Genomic DNA, 20,386 nt, shown 5'->3' on the forward strand with positions numbered 1-20,386 from the left:
AGTTTCTATTGGTGGTACTGGTGCCAAAATTTAACCCTAGTTGTTAACCAACACTAATCTGAAGCCATTAAACAGGTTTATATTTAACAAAAACTAATTTGTATCACTCACTGCTGCCTGATAAGTAAGCTAGACAAAATGGTTAATCTTCTCAAGAAATAAATCATAATATCAAGGATGGAACTTTAGAGGAAGAAATAAATCATAACACTCAAGGATGGAACTTTAAGAGGAGGTTTTGACCGACATGCTGATACTCCTAAAATTTATTACCACTGTACTATAGCCTATAAATTATTTATCAAACTATTATAGTTTTTACCACGTAAGAACCATGTAGATTTGTTTAAGCATATTACTATATAAATTATTTTAGAAACCCATTCAAAAATAATGATTTATCTCGCTGACATGGCATTCCTGTAAATGATAATTATAGTAGTTCGTTAAATAATTTAAGTGGAGCATATGTAATAATATTTAGAGTAGTCTAAAATCATTTGCACCGTATCAACCAAACGGGTTATGGGTTCAACTCTAAACCTAAATAATAATCATGGAAAAATTAGTGGTTTCTGGCTTAATTCGATTCTGTTGATAGCTCGACAATGTAGTTAACTTAGAGGAACAGTTCGATAGTGCAACGACTTAGAATAGGTTTCGACAGTATTTAGTTCGAAATAATTGTTTGACAATACATATAACTTGAATCTCAAACTAAGTAGCTAAAAGTTTGGTAAGATTTAAGTGTTTCTGTATCTAAAAATTAGGGTTAGTTTTTACCTGGACCATATCATGAGCTCGTGAATGATAAAAAAAAAAATTCCTTTGCACGTGAGCGACACCTGTGCGGCTGTGAGTGCTGGATGATAAATCCACGAACTAGCAGACGCCACTGGCAACCGTTATTCCAGTTGACTAGAAAACATACCGGTCGCCGACTGGAGTTATTAGTTCGGAGACGCAAACCCTCTTTATAAAGTGTTTTCTCTTTCTCTTTTTCTTTTTATATAAAAGAAAACCCCAAGTCGTGTGCCCAACCACCAAGTCTCAGATCCTTGTAGGCCAGCGCACGGGAAGGAGCGGTCGTGCGATTGTGACGGCTGCGGAGTCCAGCGCAGAGATCGCTCTCTCTTCTCTTCTCTTCTCTTCCCTCCCTCCCCTTGCTCTCCGCTTCCCGAGAAGGGTAAGGTCGGGTATCTCGTCGTAGTTTCTAGGGTTCCCAGATCATCTCATCTCCATCGCCGATTTATTTCGTTGGATTGGATAATACTTCTTTTTTAGACGTAGGTGATTTTCTCTTCTGGTTTCGATCTTTTTTTTTTTAATTTTTTTTTTATTTCTCTCTGATTCCATTCCCTGCCGGTCCGCTTTTTCCTGGATCAATTGGAGTTTTGCTTTTGTTTGATGCGGACTTTGGATTTACGATTCGATTCTTTTTGTTTCTTTTTGATTAATTCGTCCGATTTTTAGGGTTTCCTGATCTGAGATCGTTGTGTTCTTTCTGTTAGGGTTCGTGCCGGTGTTTTCTGATGCCCATGGAGGCATCACCTCGCTGGCGTGAGAAGGCATCTGGGTTCTTCTCTACCTCTGGTAATTCAAATTTGATTACTCCCTGGTTCTTTTGATTGATTTGGTTCTTAGGTCATAGGGTTTGGTATAGGAGTCAAGCTTAGGCAAGCTGGGCAATCTGCGGGCGAAAATGCAGCTGATGTTGCCGGTAAGGTTGGGTCAATGGTGAAGAGCCGTTGGTCGTTGTTTCAGGAAGCGAGGCAACGGGATTCGGTTGGATCACCGGGAGAGAGTATGCAAGAAAGGCTCATCTCTGCTGCTGCTTCAACTGGGATGCTTCTGAGGAAGGGCATCTCAGAGACGAAGGAGAAGGTTGTCGTTGGAAAGATGAAAGTTGAAGAGGTAGAATTTCATGATTTTTCAAACTTTTTGTACTTGTCCTCTGTTTCAATGTGTAAAATTGTGGTTTGAAGTGTTTTTCATCTCAAATAGTAGAGCAAATTGATCAGGAAAATTAATCTGTAATGTGGAGATTGAATTATGGTACCATGTAACTCTAACTTCATGGGAACTCATTTTAGGGCACATTAATTCTGTAGTGAAGTATATATTTGATCAAAAATATTCTGTGTGATGAAGCAACCTCTAGAATATGATCTCTTTGCAGTCTAATGAAGCATGGGGATCAAAATACATGGTTTAAAAATTCACAAAGTTTGATATCCGCATGCACATCCTATGGACAACAATAATTCTTTTGAAAGTTGTAGTTTCAGCATGATTTGTTGGAAGTTGCAAATATCAAGGGCTTTGACAGTTCCGCTTATTTTTGCCATAGAGCTTTCAAATATCAACATGTTATGAAGAGAAACAATCATTTTTCTTTCCAGATGATTATTGATTTATTTCCAATGTTGTTTGTCTATGTAGTTTCGACATTAAGAAATGAATTAAGTATATAAAAAAAAGATGTTCTTATATTATTCAATGTATATCAGCCTTAGATGAAGACGTCTTCATGAAAACGTTAACCTTCGTGATAGATTTTTGGATACTCTTTATATTTCACTTACATAGCCATCTATGAATCATCAATTGTCATCTGTGGGTGACTTCATCACTTTACTTAGATTAGTTATCCTTCTTGAAGAAATAACTTTCAGAATGGTACAGTGCTGCATGCGTACTATGGAAAGATAGGAAGTGTGGCAGGACCCAGTGTAGTGACACTACAAGATTTTCAATACCATATAGAAAGATGCTAAGAGATTGATTTTTTTATAGATATCCCATATTTTGTTCATTTATTTTGGTCAAATCATGTACTTAGATGACTTTCGAATGAAGTAGATCTTGTTCCAATTGTCAAATGTTGTGCTGATAATATGTAAATATCTAAATTGATGTTTGATTCTGTCGTAAAAACTAGTGAATGTACATAGACATAAGAATTCCAATTAATTTGACCTGATCTAGATTATTACATCAGGCCAACATCTATATCAGTACAACCTTGAATTATCTGTTTTTACCTTCTTTTTTGGGTTATCTTGTTTGGATCTGTTAGTTGCAATAAAAAATGTTTTCTCTTCAAACATCCTTTGGTAATTCGGAGACCCATATGACCTTTCATAATTTAGTTTATATTGCATTGCTGCTTATGCCACAGAGTCATTAGACCCTGTAGAGCTCAAGTATGTTAAGATGTCTAATGAATGTGCCATGCCTATACAAGGCTTATATGTTGATAAGAAAAGAACCTCGAATTTTTTGGTCATTTCAATGTTTCTAGAATTACATTAGCAATTTCTGCTGGTGTTTTGGACACAATTCCCTTCCAGTAGTTGTAACAACAGGCTGACTTTATGAATACTAGCTATAGTATTCTAAGAATGGTATGTTCTTTCTAATTCATGACAGAACTGTGCTTAATCTTTGAACTATTATGATATCATTGCTGTCTTGTTCTTATATTTAATTTTATCTTTTTTAATCTTGATTCCATGTGCTTCCCTTATTTTGCTACATCATGTCAGTCTTCTTCTTTAAAATATAAATTCATTTTTTAGGATGTAGCTCATGAACTATTAATTAATGTCGATGATATAATCTTTTTTCCCTCCAGGCTGCAAAGAAGACTGCAGATAAAAGTAAGAATATTCTGAACAATATTGAACGATGGCAAAAGGTTTGTCATTTAAACTAAATAAATGGGTCTTTATTTAGTTGTATCCTTTCTGATCTAAGATTATTTAAATTTTGCAGGGAGTTGCAAGCAATGATGGTGAGTCTCAGTTCATTGCCTTCATTTTAAAAAAATGTTCTGTTGTTGTGAAACCTTATGAGGATCAGTAGAGTTCATTTTTCATTTTCCAGCCTGTTGTATTTTTGTTTTTTTTATTTCTACCAAATTTTAGGCTCATTTTCTTAAAATTGTTTTCTTTTTTACTTGCTTTCTCTGAGCCTATACATACCGAATTTAAGCTTGGAACTCGTACTTTTTTTTGTATCAGTATATAGCTTATCTTAATGCATCAGATTGACTATGTACCATATTTAAGCTTTTACATTTTTGTGTTTTTTCTTGCCTAATATACAGTCAGTCTTATAATGAACTTGAAAATTGTTCTCCTTGGTTTATGATAGAGTATATTCTGGTAGGATATTGTCAAATTGATGATTTGCTCCCCTGCTATTCTAGCTGACCTAAAAGCTTGCTATCAGCTTTTTTAGAAAATGAATGTTCAACTTTAGTAGTTAACGTGATTTTGACACTTATGACAAAATGGACTTTCTGATAATAAAGAAAGGGTCAAAAGACGGAGGTATAGCATAAGAAAAACTGGCTTATAATCGCATAAGGTATATAGTATAGGAACTCTATTTTGTAAAAAACTAAAATTCTCCAAAACATAGCTTGAATATTGTGACCTAGTATAATAAAATCTATGGCCCAAACAAAGGAAAAAAAAAAGTCATTCTGAGTTCTGTGAAACTTGGGAAGTGTATTGCTTCTCATTCATATGCAAAATATTTTACACTTTAGAACACTTCTTCTGGATATTAAGAAGAACATGAGTAAATGCCAAATGCAATTTACAGACATATATACTTTGCTCCATAATACTACATTTGAATTAGTTAAGATCAAAGACTTCGGTGCCAAAGACAGGGGGAGTGTGGCCTTGGCTTAGCATGGCACATATTGAGGTACGTCCCATGCTGAGCCAGTGTGTTGCTGACACACTAGATTGTGAGTCCTTGACTCTCTTTGGTTTTTAGTGCAATATGTACGATATTTTACCGGCCTCAGATTTATTGCTTTAAGATTAAGTTTGAATTTAGGATCATTGACATTTCAAATAGTGAAGTGTATCATTTTAAAAATCGAAAGAAATAGGAATACAATACAAGGTAATGTTATTCCGACATTTGCAGTTTTTGGTGTTCCGATTGAGATCATTGTGCAGCGGCAACACTCTTCTGGGCCCGTGCCTCAAGTACTTGTGAGATGTGCAGATAATCTAATCATATCAGGTGACATTGAATTACGAGTTCACAAGTAATAACTTCATTTTTTAGCTAATACTGTGTGCTGATGGTGAATCCTTTGGACCTAGGATTGAAATCTGAGTACTTGTTCAGATCCGAAGGTGATAGAAAAGTCATTCGGCAATTAATTGCACTTTACAACCAAGGTAGATATTATTTTATTTCTGTTTTGTGCAGTTAATAATTTAATACACAATCTTGAATATAATATCTGGATTTATTTTTCACAGATTGGAATGCTTCGTTACCAGAGGGTGTAAACTCAATAGATGTGGCTGCACTGATTAAGTGTTATCTTGCTAGCCTTCCTGAGCCACTTACTACATTTTCTCTGTATCATAAGATTAGAGATGCAAGGAGTAACATACATGATATGAGAAACATTTTGAAGAATCTTCCAAATGTGAGTTACATGACACTGGAATTTGTTACCGCTCTGCTTCTTCAAGTGAGCCAGAAGTCGTCTCTCAACAAGGTAGTCTATTTTCTTTGTTTTCATTTTTGCTTTATTCATGTCCACAAAAATCTATAAAGATCTCCTATCTAAAGGGGACTCTGGTTCACACTAAAGGAATAAAACTAGACATCTAGAAACTTTGGAAAAATGGTTGAGTTTCTTCCTGCTCTGCTCTTTTGAGGAGCCAGAAGCCCTCACTTAACAATGTAGTCTCTTTTCTATAGTTTATTTGCTTTATTCATATACCATATATAATATTCCCCATCAAAGGGGACCATTGGTTCACACATAATTCTGAAAAGAGTAGGATAATTTTTGAGATTTATACATTAGAAAATAGGATAAGCTTTTGGATGTGAAAGGGATATCCTAGTGGTTGCTGCAACTTAATGAGAGATTTCTTCTAGTTGGAGAGTTGGTTGAATCTTTAAAATTTCCAGTTCAACCAATTTTTATCAAATCGGATATTCTGTTCTCCTGCCATATTGGTGCAATAGAGGAACCTTTTATTAAAATAACAATTTTTGGTATGTAAAAGCTGATACACCTCTATCTAGTTTTTATACTTGATGCAAATGGGCACTCAAGTGACTCACACTATGTATGCAGAAAGGCACTTTTTCTTAAAGATAGCTTTGTGTGCTCGAGTGCAAGCATACATGTTCCCTTTGTGTTGCTACATTTGTATCATGGTATGTAAAGAGTAATCTTTGAACACATATGAGTTAAATGACGAGTAATAGTTCATAATTGTCCTAGTTTCCTTTAAAAGATAAAATAGAACGCAGCACAAGTTTTGCTTAGTTTATTTAATGTGCATTTATGATTTGTGAAAGCAGTTTAATTTGATGACTTCATATTTGCTCTTTTATTTTGTCATTTATAAGGTGATTTTCTTAATCTTTTCTAACAATTACTGGCAGCCAATTTATTTGAACAATCAGTCTAACTATTTTTTTGTTGTTGTAACAGTACTATTATTGACCAACTTGACTTTGTACTGAAACTAACCATGCTCTGGGACTTGTCAAATCCAATTAATTATTCTACTGAAAAATGAAATTTTTGTTACCTTGATGCAATGAGTTTAGTTGTATCTATGAGAGTCAACTCCCTTACTATCCTTGCTTAGTTGTATATTTATCTCTTTCATGTTCTCGTATAAATGTTGTGCTTTATTGTGTAGGAGCTTTTGCCTTATCCAATTTCACTACACTCATTAACCCATGAAACTTGCATTTGAGATGCTCTTAACATGAGATGTTCTTTCGATATTTGAGTTGTGTGTTTGATCAGTTGTTTACTCAAATGCAGATGGATGCTCATAGCCTTGCTGTGGAGCTCGCACCTTTGATTATGTGGCAGCGAGATGATTCTGGAGCCGATTTACGCAATCACCTTAGGTGTACATTCAGGGGTCCTCCCAAGATTGTGGGTCTAGCACCAAACAATAATGAATGGGATAAATATTTGGGTAAGTTTGGACTTTTTTCCTAAAATCTACTAAGACATCAGAATAATTTTTTGGGTTTTTGCATATCCTTACCCTACATTTTAGCATTATTTAGATGCCTCTTTTAACTTGGCTAGTTGGCTATTATTTAACTCATATTTTAGGTATATTTGGAATCTCAAGTAAGTCGATAAGAATATTTTAATTATATATTTTTTCTTTTTAAACTAAAGAAACTCTCTCTCTCTCTCTCTCTCTCTCTCTCTCTCTCTCTCTCTCTCTCTCCTACCTATGCAAAACAGCCATATGAACAACATTTTTTTCCCAAACTATAGGATGTTATGAGGATACTTTTTATTGATGATTTGTGAATTTACTTGGAACAGATAGGTTCTTATTGAATAGATAGGTGGTTTATAGTGACTCTATGACTCTCAAGTCCTGTATTTTCATCATAATCTAAATGAGGCCCTCTATTATCCTGGTTATAATCAGAGTTTTGACTCAGCTTTTCCCATGAGCCAACTGTAGCCATGATTTAATATAATCATATAGCTTAATTACACTTTGCTCTCTTGAACTTTGACTAAGTGTCACATTGCTTTTCTCAACCTTTTTTTTTCTATGATTAAACTACCCTCAACTATGAAGTGAACAAATTACTCATCATAATATCTAAAGTATAACACTTGGCACCTCTTTCATTGTTGAGGGGGCAAAGTAATACTAAGTCAAAGTTTAGGAAAGCAAACTATAATTAAGCATAACCAAATCTATTCAAAAGAATATATAACCATATCAATCATGTTACCAGAAACAAAGCTGAAATGTATCATCAGACCAGAAATGAAGAGATAAATGGTTAAAACTTAAAAAACAACATAACAACGTGTTGATGGCAGTCTTATGATTCTTGTTAATGGTATTCTCGCAAAATTCATCACTTTGTTCAGCTGGACTGAATGAAAAAGAAGCAGTTTTAGAATTTTTATACCTTTTCAAATCAATATAATTTCGTAAAATAACAGCATGAAATTGCATTATATAACAGGGTTTATGATCTCTACAGTAGAATTGATAAAACCTCAAAAATATATTCGAAGAAGATGAAGATGACACAATGCCAAAGTTGGGAAGGATAAGACTTCCTTCTGTGGTTAATGGGGATAAACTAATTGCAGTGCTAACATTATTGCTGTTTCTTAGCAGATGAAGATGACGGTGTTGATGCTTCTTCCCAGATACCCTTGGATGATGGTTTGCCCCCTGATTATGGTGCCATTGAGGTTATCCAATGCCTCATCGAACATCATAATGCTATCTTTACAGATGCGAATGAAACTGTATGGAGGTGATTTATCCTATGGTCGGCTGTTCTAGTAGTTCCTCGTTTGGCAGTCAGGCAGTCCTATCTCTGCATTGAACATTTATTAGGATGAAATTATTGGATAAAGCTCACATGACGGTTTTGGAGTTTTACTAATTTTGATTGCTAGGATGTATCATAAAAGATTTTAGTTGATTATCTTGCTGATGATCATAGATTGTTGATATTGTACAGTGGATACTAATAAGATTTGGAGCATTGACGATTTCAATTTGGATATGATTAAATCACAGAGTTGTGTACCGTAATGAAAAAAGTCGGTGTTAATTAATTGTTTCTAAACTTTTGGGGTCTTTACACAAGTGTCAGCCGGAAACTTTCAAAAGATCATAATTACCATCACATTTTTTTAGAATATCAGAATTGCCACAAAAATAAGGTGCGAGTAATATAGAACATCTAACATCTGCAAATCACTCCAACAAAGAGCATCATCAGCTAGAAAGATTCTTCCCCTGGTAACTTAAATCATACTAGAAAATTAACTTTTTAACATCACACAACATGCAGTGCTAGTCCTAAACAAATGCTTGGTTTCATGTTGTACCATGCGGTTGATTTGTGCTTGTGGTTACGAAGCTTCAGCAGCTCCATCAAAATAGATCAACGTCTCCAGGCAGGCACATTGAAGCCTCCTTAGCAAGGCTAAACATAATGACTCTAAAAGTGCTTCACTAGACTGCTTCAAGCGGATCTAGGTCAGAAGTCAGAAATCTGGAAAACCTCATTTGATGACTAACTTCCAGCTGTCGCAAAGTTTTACCTTTCATCAAAGTCCAAATTGGCAACCTTAGATTTCTCCCATTCTAACACAATTTCATGAGCCCTTGAGATTGAAGATACATGAGGGTGAAGTTTAAGGAGCAAAATGGTCAACATCCATCAACGGATAACCAGATTGAGCTATTTTTAATCCTCGCAGAATAGTTTTTGCTGTCTCCTTTTCCTGCAAGTTTAGTAGAAAACATATCAGGAAATCAGCCATCATAAACAAGAATTCCCAGAATTTTTAATATAGAATAATTTCTATTATCTTTCTTCAAGATTAACCAAAAACTAGAGGGAAAAGAACACCGCAAATATGTCCGGTAACTCTGGGATTTTGAAAAGAAACTTTATGCATTTTCTTCATTTTGTTAAATAGTTCTATAAATAAATGATGAGAAGACATACAGGTCCAGTGTAGTCTAGGAGTCTTGTACAGTAGACTTCTGCTTCATCAAATCTATCCATAGCTTTGCAGTGTTTAGCTAAGAAAAGCAGAGCTTCAATCATATTTGACCCTTGCCTCTCCTCAGCTTCCATGCGCTCTAAATCTTTCTTATAGTAAAATGCAGCCTGTTCAGAATGCCCAAGAATACTGTGCAACTTTGCTAGTTGATGTAGGGCTATCCCTTCCATATCATTACAGTTTGCAGCCCTTGTGTAACACTTGATGGCTTCCTCAAGCATCTGAAGGGGAGCACTTTCATAACATTGAGCCATAGCAATCCAAAGCCGGGCATCACTAGGCTGCAAGTATGATGACCTTTTAAAATAATGAAGTGCATAAAAAGGCATCCCCATCATCTCATAGGTTTGTCCCAGACCGTACCAGGCACGGTAATCCCTAGGATTTATGTCAACAGCTCTCCGATAGGCATCAATTGCAGCTGGTGTATTTTTCATCTCAACATACTCATGACCCATAAGCGTCCATGCTGAGAGATACTTCCTGTTAAGTTTCAATGCTCTCCGAAAGTACAGAACAGATTTCTCGTGTTGTCCTTTCAAACTATAGTAATTTGCAATGATGCAGCAAGACTCTGGTCGATATTTATCGGTCAAAAATACCCTGTGAGCAAGAAAACTCAGAGAAGACAAACTTTCTTTTGCATAAAGTAAATTTGAATAAATGTCCATTGAATCCACACGATAAGGATCAGTCCTGAGAAGCTCTTCAAAAATCACCTCAGCATCATCAAGCTCCCTCATGCTATACTGCACTGTTGCAATTTGAGCCTGGATGTAGTCACTGAACCGGAATACACCCATCAAGCACTCATATCTTCTCAAAGCTTCGTCATGCATCTTAAGTTCTTGATATGCATTGGCAAGAAAAAAGTCCTTCATCCAGTGATTTTTGATATTCAGGTTGTTTAGAATGTCACTAGTAGTGCATAGAGACAATAGCTCTGACCAAGCACTCCAATTCCAGGGGTAACTGTTGACAGATTCCACAAGAATGGATGTAGCAAGGCTTTCACATCCCTTATCTCTCAGTATAATGCCATATAAGTACAGACCAAAGGAATCAATGGCACCAGTTCTGCGAAACGTTGATAGCTCTCTCTCCAATGAAGCCAGTTCACTATTCATGGCATTGCACTTGCCCAAGGGTCCCTCAAGTTCTATCATTTCTTCCTCTTTGCGCTTTTCTCCAGCCTGAAATATGGGGATAAAAAAGATTTTCCAGTACGAGAAATAAACTAGCAGAAAGAATTATAAAGATGCCAAATAGCTCAACCAAGGTCAAATACGTAAATACATAATTATAGAGGGTATATGTAGAGTTTACAAAATTAAGGATGATAAAGTTGCACCACACTTGCTCGTGGCAAATCAACCTAGTACCTCTTTTTTTTCCCTAAGAGAATGGCATATTGCAGTTCTTGACCAGTTTAGCATAGATGTGAATCAATATTAAGAGCACCAGAAACCATAAAAATACTGAAATAGGATCACATTGAGACAATATAGCAACATATGTACATGACCATACAGAGGAAACAAACCGAAGAATATGTTAGATTAAATATTGAAGATGTGATTTGTTCTTTAAAATCCATAATTTGGCCAGCTTGAGTAGAGGTGAGATACATTGTACCATTTCATAGTGATTTCCTCCTCGTGCATAAAAGGTATTCTACTTTTTCACTATCAAGAGATCAATGAGTAAGTCAAGCTGCAAGGAGCCAAGGTAGTCTACAAATTTATCTAAATCTGAAACTGCCAAGATTGAAGAACTGAAGATAAAGATTATTCTCTATCAATGGGTAAAGGAAGAGCTTGGTATATTTTAGTAAATATTCAAGATTCATGAGTCATGAGAACTTCAAGAGTCAAATAGAGTGAGTCAAAGGTCATGGAGTCGCAAGAACCAAAAAGTCATGAATGTCAAGACTAAGAGTTAAGAGTTACAAATTGCTGTAGGCTAAAGGTCATGAGCTGCAAGTTTGAAGAGCCACCAAGAGGTATATATAAAAGGTGTAAGCATGATTTGGAAAATAAAAAAAGCAAGCTGATTGAATGTTATAGATGATGCTTATCTTGGTTACCGCTAGGTAACATGCTAGGAGCTCTATACGGCTCTTGGAGAAATACATCTCCATATCCACATCCTTTTGAATGTTTTGGTTTCTTTTGATTTACAATTTTGCTGGTTCCCAGCATGTTGTTTTATCATCTCCATACCCATACCCTTATTGTCTCCAACAAAGCCTCCTAAAAAAAATAGCTAAACTTAATGGAGCTTTTTATTATGGCCCATATGTTGTTGCTTGAATTCCATGCATATATTGAATTATTTGAGCATTCTATTTGACTTGGAAAATAGGGTTAAGGAAAGAAAAGATAAAATATAAGGGTAAATTTTAAATTACTCCTCCATGTTTATGCCTAAAATTAAACTAACCCTCTGAATTTTTATTTGTAACACTTTGCTTTCTGTGGTTTAGACTAATGTACAATGATTAATTTTTCCATCCAAACTTAATAGAGAAAATACAAAATATCATAATATCCCTATAATATTAATAATCCCATCGTTTGATTAAATATGAATTTTCAAGCCATACTTTAAGATGATTGAAATTTTTATTCTATGAATATATATTTTAAAAGAGATACATTGTGAGAGTTAGATAATAACTAAGATTTGAGGCTCATAATCTTAGAAAGAAAAGATAAGGAAGGTTGAAAATGTATGAGAGTACATTTTGTTTTAAAATTTGAGGAACAGAATACTATGAATAAATTAAATAGAAAGAGAAGACAATTCTGACATTTAAATATTCATTGTTTTTGAAAATTCCCTCTAATAATATTTTTAATATTTTTCTGTTAAGTTTGGATGGAATAGTTAATTGTTTCACATTAGTTTAAACCACAAGGGAGGTAAAGTGATACAGATAAAAAATTTAGTGAGTAATTTGATGTCTAAAGTGTGGAGAAATACTCCTCTTTAAAGCCCAAATATCAGGTAAAAATTATGCAGATGCAGAGCAATTAAACATATTTATACTTGCAGCACTTACACGCAAAGAGTTTCTAAGAGCAGGCGAGGCAAAGTATGAAGTGCAACATCACGTCTGATGTAGCTACCCCAAACAGCAATTAACAAAGGATGTTGCGTGGATCCCAAAAGAGCGCAATGATTTGCTCAAAAGATAGCAAAATTATTTGCAGACAGAGCTATAAATTTTCGAAACAATTAAATTTATGATTTTGAACGAAGCCTTCAGTGATGCATTTCGTCAAACAAAACCAGAGCGTCCTGACAAGCCTATCAATCAAGAAGCACGAAGATGAGAAATCTTTTACCATGTAGAGGGCATAGCATCTGAGGAAGACGGCTTTCCTCCCGGTCTGACCTCTAAGGACATGAGCGGCCCGTCGGTACTCTCGGCAGTCGAAGTAAGACTTAGCAAGGAGGTAGGCGTCGCCGCTGCCATCGAACCCGTCGCCATCGTCAGGGATCGGCGTGCTGACATAGGATACCCCGGCCAGGGGTGTGGATATGACGTCAACGGCGCCGGATCGGATCCGGCGGCGGGAGGTGGATCCCTCGCGGTGGCGGTGGAGGTGGAGGGTCCGACCGCCGCCGGTCCCGGAGGAGGAGGAATATGGGGTGGCGCGGGAGGCGGAAGCACCGGAGGAGGAGGAGGAGGGAGGGGCGTCGGGATCGATTCCGACGAGGAGCTCCGCCGTCCTAACAAAGAGGCAAGAGAGAGTTAGAGAGATGGGAGATGGGGAAGCGTAGGGCAGTAGAGGGGAAAGAGGGATTAGGGAGCCTACCATTTGGCGGCGGAGTAGAGGCAGCGGTCGCTGAGTTGGCGGATGGCGGCGCGGAGCTCGTTGCGGTAGTTCTCTCGGGAAGTCATCGTTTCGGGATTTGGTAATCGGAGGGGAGAGGGAGAGGGAGAGGGAGTGGGAAAGCAGTGAGGTTAGGAGAATGGCGAGAGCGGCAAAAAGGGGGGGAAATTGAAAAGTTTTATCAGAGTGGAAGAGGGGGGAAATTGGAAAAAGCTTAGCAAGTTATTTATTTATTTATTTATTTTGCAAACGCTCTTCATTTACTCGATAACCAATAATGAGTTAATTTGCACACATGTTGATCGGATTTGAAAATTAAAAAATTAAAAATAAAAGTTTATCACTTAAATTTTCATAAAATAACGGGAGATTTGCATTTAACACTTGGGATTTATTATTTATACATTATATTATTAAGATTTGCAAATCCCATCCTACGTTTTAAATTCATTTAAACCAAATTCTTACCTAAAACACAATAGTAATTAATCAATTAAATATCAAACGAAATATATATATATATATATATATATATATCCAACACTGGGAATTTCTATCTAATTAATTCATCTTTAGAAACTAAAATATAATTCTCAAGAATTTCAGGGAGAACGTTAAATGGGTTGTCTTCCAGCATTGAAATATTTAGGCCAAGAAGAGTATGAGAAGAACAAGAAAAGGAATGACATTTTAGTCATTTTAGTAGACAAGTAGTTTAAACTAGGCAGAATATTTCCCTTCCTATGTCATCTGCTACTGTTAATATAACCCAAAGCATGCTATGCAAACATTTGATGTAACGCACAAAGTGCAATCTGTAAGATAAATTTTGCTAAAAATTTAGTGAGAAGATAAGAGGAGGGAACAAAAGCATGTACTTTTGGTTAGACTAGATCAGATACTATTGCCTATTGGCAATGAAAGGTGAGCAAAGAATTCAAGTTTAATGAATTGAAGTCCACCGCTTCAAATAAAACCATAATTGGCTGGCAGTTAACCACTTCACCTCCCACTTGTGCATGTTAACAGTGAGAAAAGAAGCTAATAAAGGAGATTAGTTTGCAGGTTATACAACCTGCAAAAGAGAGCATGAGAGAGAGTTAAAATGTCATAAAAATCTACAGCATCAGTAGTTGCGGGAGATACATTAATTGATTGATAATTCATACAGGTTAATGACAAACTAATTCCTTGAATTCATAAAGTACAACCAATTCAACAATTCCTAATCAATAGAGTGACAGATGATGTATTTACACATTGAACAAGAATCCACCAGAGGGCAATTTATAAAGAATACTGACCTATGGTAGCTTTCCATCCAGTGGCCATCTTTCCAATGAGCAGCTAAATAGGCTTTTACCAATGCAGAGTCAAAAGGAGGCGAGATCTATGCAACCTTATCCTCATTCATGAAGGATTATTACCACTTGAATCAGTGATCACAAGGAGCACAAGCCTTCTCATCATTAAGTGATGCCCCCTAGATTCCCATTGAGCAACTCTTGAAGTAAACTGGATACATGTGACACAGCAGGTAAATATTGAGCATTGTGGTAAACTTTACTGGATCAACACATTGAACTAAAATGCTCATCGTTAAGTATCAACTGAAGCGAAGCAACATCAGGGAGTCTTTACCATGTATCAGGCACGATGCTATTCATATGGCAACAGACTGAAACTCCAGCAGAAAGGAAGCAGTTGATATTTCCTTGATGCAGTAATACATAACTTGCTTGCAGATAGATGTTTACACACTAAGCAGCAAATACTGCAAAGATACTCAGAGAAATTACCAGTCACTAATATGGCAGAGCAAGTTAACATTTTGAAGTTTCAAATTTGCATGAAAGGGTTTGCTTTTGGGCATTTAAAGTAGCCATACATTTAAATATTGTTCTGGATCATAATGCATTCACACATTAAGCGTGTATGTAAGTAGTCATATTGGATCTATCACATACATTGTTCATTGATGCAAAATAACATCGTTCAAATGACTAAGATTGTTATGGTTCGCAAAGTGACAAAACATAAAACTTAATGGAAATAAGAGACTTCAGATCTGAAACCTGGAAAGCAAGATCCTAGATGAATTGTAAATACCTGCAGTAGTTAAAACTCATTGGAGGATGCACCTGTAGGCTTCTGAAACGTAACTGCTTAGAGATATTGTCACTCCACCTTAATGCCCAAGGTTCTATTACAATGTACTGATCTATTCACGTATAGTATAGATGGTTGTGATACTGTTCAATTAGTGTTGGGTCACAAGAACCAAAATGAGAGTGAACAAAAGAACCAAAAGTAGAAACTGATCAGCAACATGAAAAGCCACATGGTTTGTCCTCAGCGGGGCATATTATCATGATTCATTGACATCCTGGAAGACAAGATATGACGAATTTTCACGAGCAGTGCTTTAAGCAGATCAAGCGTTATGCACAATGGTTCAATTTCCTGGAGGAAGATAAAGAGATATTTTATTGGGCAAAATTATTGAATGATGGCATGCTTTCTGCTTAGATTTTTTCTGCATCAGAGGAGAAGCGATGAATTTAGAATTGGCAGAGCCATCAACTTCATGACCTGATGTCATAAGCACGTCTAGAACTCCCTGGAAACCAATGTTATCAATTTGAGAAAATAGCCAGTTCTTCGTTAATCTTTTGTGATAGATGAATCGTGATTACACGACTGTGATTTAGGATCTAACTTAATTAGCTAGGGCTGACTAAAATATGGTCATAGGGCTATCATTGAGTTATTAAATATTGGGTTTCCCAGGATCAGCTGAACTGAATGAGTTAAGGGATTCGTTAATGTTTGCAGTATAACAGCATCAAAGTAACCTAAACAGCAGCGTATCATAGCTTTTGCAACCACTACTCAGCCGAGAAAGTGTATACACTTATTCCTTACCATACTCTAATATCATCTGATGAAGTTCTAATCACCAAATACTACAGAAGCCATCCAGATACAAGTATCAATTTCAGAAAGACAAAGCTTGTCGTCAGCCAAAAGGAATTCCAAATCCTAGATCTTTGAGGTCTCAAATAGTGAACCATCAATAAATTACCAAATATGTAATGGTTTGCTTCACTCTCCTCCAAAATTAATAATCAAACACTTATGCTACTGCTTGAGCTTCTATATATCTTTTAAGTTGCTGCTTCACCTCTGGCCACCTACTTGTATATGACCTAGCTTCCTATGGACACCAACGATTTCCACTATCTACTGATAGGAATTACTATTATCAACTTATGAGTTATGATATCAAACTGTTAGAAGAAAAACTAGAATCTTTGCTGACAAGAAAATACTGAGGGCTTGATCCACCGATCTGTCTGTCGTAGGAAATCATGGTCCACAGCTTTTCGAGAAAACTTTTATAAACAATAGCCCACTGTGAAACAGGTGAGAGGTGACATTTTTTTTTAAAAAAATACATAGCTATTTACAAAACATTTTATCACACAAATATCAACATTTACATCTATCTGTAGACTAACCATTAATAAGAATCCCCTATAATATATGACTAAATACTGATAGTCTAAAAGAAACGGTAACTAATTACTTCTACATATGGATACAACTAAAGAAACAAGTAGCTACCAAGACATGATCCTTTAGTATAAAAAATGTTATTCATGCAATGCATGTCCTATAAGTACAAGACTGTCATGATTGGCATAAATTTCCACTATTGCAATTACAGAGAAATAGACAACATTGAAATGGCGACAAGCAATCCAGATTAGTCTCATTTCTCTATAAAAACTCCTAAAAAATGTGATCTAGGTATCATATCAAATATTAGTTTCTTTTCGAAAACCTGAAGATCACATCCATATTAGTGGGCATTGGGACATTGGAAATATGAAGTTTGTGCGATCACTGAGGGAGCGGAGCAGGATTGTTATTAATTCAAGTTATGTAATATACAAATTATAGCCACAAGACAAGCTACATAATTCTAACTTTTTATGATATTCCATGATTCCATCCTACAGTATGTAATAAAATCCATATTGCATTGACCGGTCCAAGAGATTGAATATTAAATCTGTTGTTGACAGTCATAAGTTAGCTTTCTCAAATGGCAAAGTCATGGCCCGTATCTAGTATTGAAAGTTACATGGTAACCAACTAACCGTTCACTGTACTGCAGCAAATTTCAAGTAACTTTGACCATCTAACAGTGATTTTCGGGCCGCGAAGTAAATAGGTTTTTGTGGTAGTGGTCCCTGTGACTTCTAGAAGAGAAGCACTCCAACCATTGTTTAGGTGCAGCAGGATGAGCATTGTAAAGGTTAACCATGAATCTCTTCTCAGAATTAGCAAGGACTGTCGCGGGGGCAAAAGGTTTCTTGAGCAAACCATGTTCTTGAAGCCAGTTCAGTATCCTATATCTGGGCTTTATCCTATTCTCTAGATCAAAGCATAGATACGCCGGGAAACTATCAAGGTACTCTAATGAATAGCCCAAGTCATTGCAGAGGTAATACACCTTCTCCTGGATCATTTCTTTGCTCTGATTAAGTAACTTGGGAGTTGCACTTATCATTCTACATAGAGTAGGGTATCCAATCCCAATCTCAAGAAGGCTGTCAAAACGCTCCTGCAACTGATACCTCGTGCTGTTTACCAAAGCAACAGCTCGACTTGTGATCTTATTCTTCCCAAACCCAATTCCTAGTAGGAATTCCAATTTATTATCCACAAAAGGCTCCTTTTTATCAATCCTTGCCTTCTCCATGCCTAGCAAGAACTCACTCTCGATCTTCTCATCATGCGAAGTAGAGGATACAAAATCAGCATAGAGGAGGTGGTAATTACCATCAACAATCTTGCAGAGGAACCACTCAGCGAGACCCACTGCACGCAGCGATCCAGGTAGATTACCCAGCTTATTCTTCCCCATCACATACGGATACCTCCAAGCTATCTCAGCCACTTCATCTAGGCCCAATCCGATATGCCGCAGATACCCTGGCATCGAAATGCTCGGGTTGTCCAGATCCAGCTCCAAAATTTCAGGGTTTTGCAGCAAAAATCGTCCTACTTCCTCCCTCTTCATGCCTAATCGGGCAAAAAATCCCAACTTTTGAGCCAGCGCTGATTTCTCAATTTTAAGAAAGATCTTCTTGTTCCTTACCATGAGCTCACCCATGGTCCCCACCTCCGCACCCGTATCGTATAACACCCGGATTTTTTGACATAGTTGGAGAAATGCATCTACATTGTTGCCCTTGAGGTCAAATTCCGCGAAGAAACATGTGATATCGCCGAGGAGGAGATCGAGGTCGCTGTTCAGATCAGCGTCACGGACGAGGGCAGCAGGGAAGGCGAGACAGACGGCGATGGCGCAGGCGCGGTGGAGGCCACGTGATTCAAGAGCACGGAGTCGAGTAAGGAGGCGGTCGGGGTCGGCGCGGAAAACAGCAGGGTCACCGCGGTAGAGGAGGCCAAGGTGCGCCCAGGGGAAGCCAAAGTGGACGAGGGCGGAGACCGCCGCTAGGAGATGTGGATCGAGGAAGAGCGAAGAAGAGGAGGGGGTGGAGGTGGAGGTGGAGGTAGAGGTGGTGGCGGATGTGGAGAGAGAAGAGGGAGAGAGGCCGATGGATTCGAAGAAGAAGTCGTACTCGTTGATGGGGCGGTAGGAGAGGAAGCGGCGGAGAGCGCGGGGGAAGTCAGAAAGGGGTAAAGAGGGGTCAAAAGGGATCTGGGAGACGAGAAGGGAGAGGGAGAATGGGGAATGGGAGGCGATGAGCTCGGCGTGGGAGAAGGGGAGGGAGCGGGTGGAGTGGAGGTAGTCAGTGAGGGCGAAGCGGGCGTCAGCCAGGGCGCGGGAGCGGTGGCGGTAGCAGATGTTCTTGAGCTTTGGAGGGGAAGGAGAGGAAGGACATGGGAAAGAGGAGAGGAGGCGGAGGAAGAGGAAGAGGTGGGAGTGACTACGGGAGGAGGAGTGGAAGAAGAAGAGCATGACGCATGATGGGATGAGAGAGAAGAGGAGAATGGCCGAATGGGTTTTAGCCTTAGGGTTGGGATGGAGATGCTGGGGTTTAGACTCTAGTAGAGATGTTCTTTGGGCAGTAATTGAGATACCAAACATATACACATACATGACTAAAGTGTAAATGCTACTTGGACAGTAGAACGATTATTTTTATTTTATTATTATTTTAATTAAAGAGAAAGCTGGTAGTATTACAAGGTTATAAAGTAGTGGAATATAACTAAAAGATATAAACATAATGCTCACAATAAATAGGGAAGATCCCTCCCTTATTAAAAATAACTTTGAAAAAAAAATTAATGAAAGAAATAAAATGAGATATTTCTAGTAGTTCGGACAGTTTCACACCTCATAATGACAAATAAAACAACACTCATATAGTAGTGTAAAAGAAAAAAAGTAAAATCAAATAAATTTTGATCGCCTAAAGAAAAACGAAGAAGAGAAGACATAATCTCAGATCTCTACCATCATAATTAGAATAACCCACCACAACAATCCCCAAACTTTTCAATCATCTCAAAACCAACTTTAAATCATCTGCTAGAGCTAACGGGAATGAGGGAAAAATGCTCAGCCACCCTACTATCGCTCTTCGTTGTGCTAGAAGAAAGGTAAATGTAGACAAAATGATCAATCCAAGTTGAGTGCGGAGGACAAGACCATCGAGGATGATAGAGGCGATGCTCAATAACTCACCCCACCATTCATTAGACTCCACTAGCAACTCGTAATTAATACAGTGAAGAAAGGAGAAAAAATGTGGAAGGAAAGAATAAATAAGGAGACCTAACAAAGAGAAGGGATGTCTCTCCCCTTCTCCTCACCGGAAAGGGAGGAGGTCGACGACAGTGGCATGGGGAGATGAGTCTCATTGATGAGTAAAATCTCATTTATAAAATTAGGATCGAGATTCAATGT

The 20,386-nt window shown here is 37.3% G+C and overlaps 3 protein-coding genes across 6 annotated transcripts; 1 reads left to right on the forward strand and 2 right to left on the reverse strand.

Moving 5' to 3' along the window:
* The first annotated feature begins 998 nt into the window (after positions 1 to 998).
* LOC140766046 (uncharacterized Rho GTPase-activating protein At5g61530) lies at positions 999 to 8,611 on the forward strand. Of its 3 annotated transcripts, none has more exons than XM_073105441.1 (10): positions 999 to 1,286; positions 1,512 to 1,593; positions 1,664 to 1,914; positions 3,638 to 3,700; positions 3,778 to 3,796; positions 4,951 to 5,049; positions 5,133 to 5,210; positions 5,295 to 5,539; positions 6,836 to 6,995; positions 8,184 to 8,611. In XM_073105441.1, the coding sequence occupies exons 2-10, from the start codon at positions 1,533 to 1,535 to the stop codon at positions 8,327 to 8,329; spliced, it is 1,122 nt and encodes a 373-aa protein (XP_072961542.1). In that variant the 5' UTR covers positions 999 to 1,286; positions 1,512 to 1,532; the 3' UTR covers positions 8,330 to 8,611. The 3 variants fall into 3 exon arrangements, with proteins under 3 accessions (XP_072961542.1, XP_072961541.1, XP_072961540.1); XM_073105440.1 differs by having other exon boundaries at positions 999 to 1,191; XM_073105439.1 differs by having other exon boundaries at positions 1,000 to 1,186.
* Positions 8,612 to 8,678: 67 nt separating this feature from the next.
* On the reverse strand, positions 8,679 to 14,946 carry LOC140764471 (anaphase-promoting complex subunit 8). The gene is made up of 5 exons (XM_073103056.1): positions 14,739 to 14,946; positions 13,417 to 14,509; positions 12,943 to 13,330; positions 9,535 to 10,785; positions 8,679 to 9,307 (listed from the first exon to the last, which is right to left on the reverse strand). The coding sequence occupies exons 2-5, from the start codon at positions 13,500 to 13,502 to the stop codon at positions 9,218 to 9,220; spliced, it is 1,815 nt and encodes a 604-aa protein (XP_072959157.1). The 5' UTR covers positions 13,503 to 14,509; positions 14,739 to 14,946; the 3' UTR covers positions 8,679 to 9,217.
* LOC140764472 (transcription termination factor MTEF18, mitochondrial) lies at positions 14,934 to 19,520 on the reverse strand. Of its 2 annotated transcripts, none has more exons than XR_012105051.1 (2): positions 15,076 to 19,520; positions 14,934 to 14,949 (listed from the first exon to the last, which is right to left on the reverse strand). XR_012105051.1 is itself a non-coding variant. In XM_073103057.1 (2 exons), the coding sequence occupies exon 1, from the start codon at positions 19,430 to 19,432 to the stop codon at positions 17,642 to 17,644; it is 1,791 nt and encodes a 596-aa protein (XP_072959158.1). In that variant the 5' UTR covers positions 19,433 to 19,520; the 3' UTR covers positions 15,076 to 15,208; positions 17,601 to 17,641. The 2 variants fall into 2 exon arrangements, 1 of the variants encoding a protein (XP_072959158.1); XM_073103057.1 differs by lacking the exon at positions 14,934 to 14,949 and having other exon boundaries at positions 15,076 to 15,208; positions 17,601 to 19,520.
* Positions 19,521 to 20,386: the final 866 nt, after the last annotated feature.

The sequence above is a fragment of the Typha angustifolia genome, chromosome 8 (genome assembly GCF_048772165.1).
Source record: "Typha angustifolia cultivar Huaian chromosome 8, ASM4877216v1, whole genome shotgun sequence".
Classification (NCBI taxonomy): Eukaryota; Viridiplantae; Streptophyta; class Magnoliopsida; order Poales; family Typhaceae; genus Typha; species Typha angustifolia.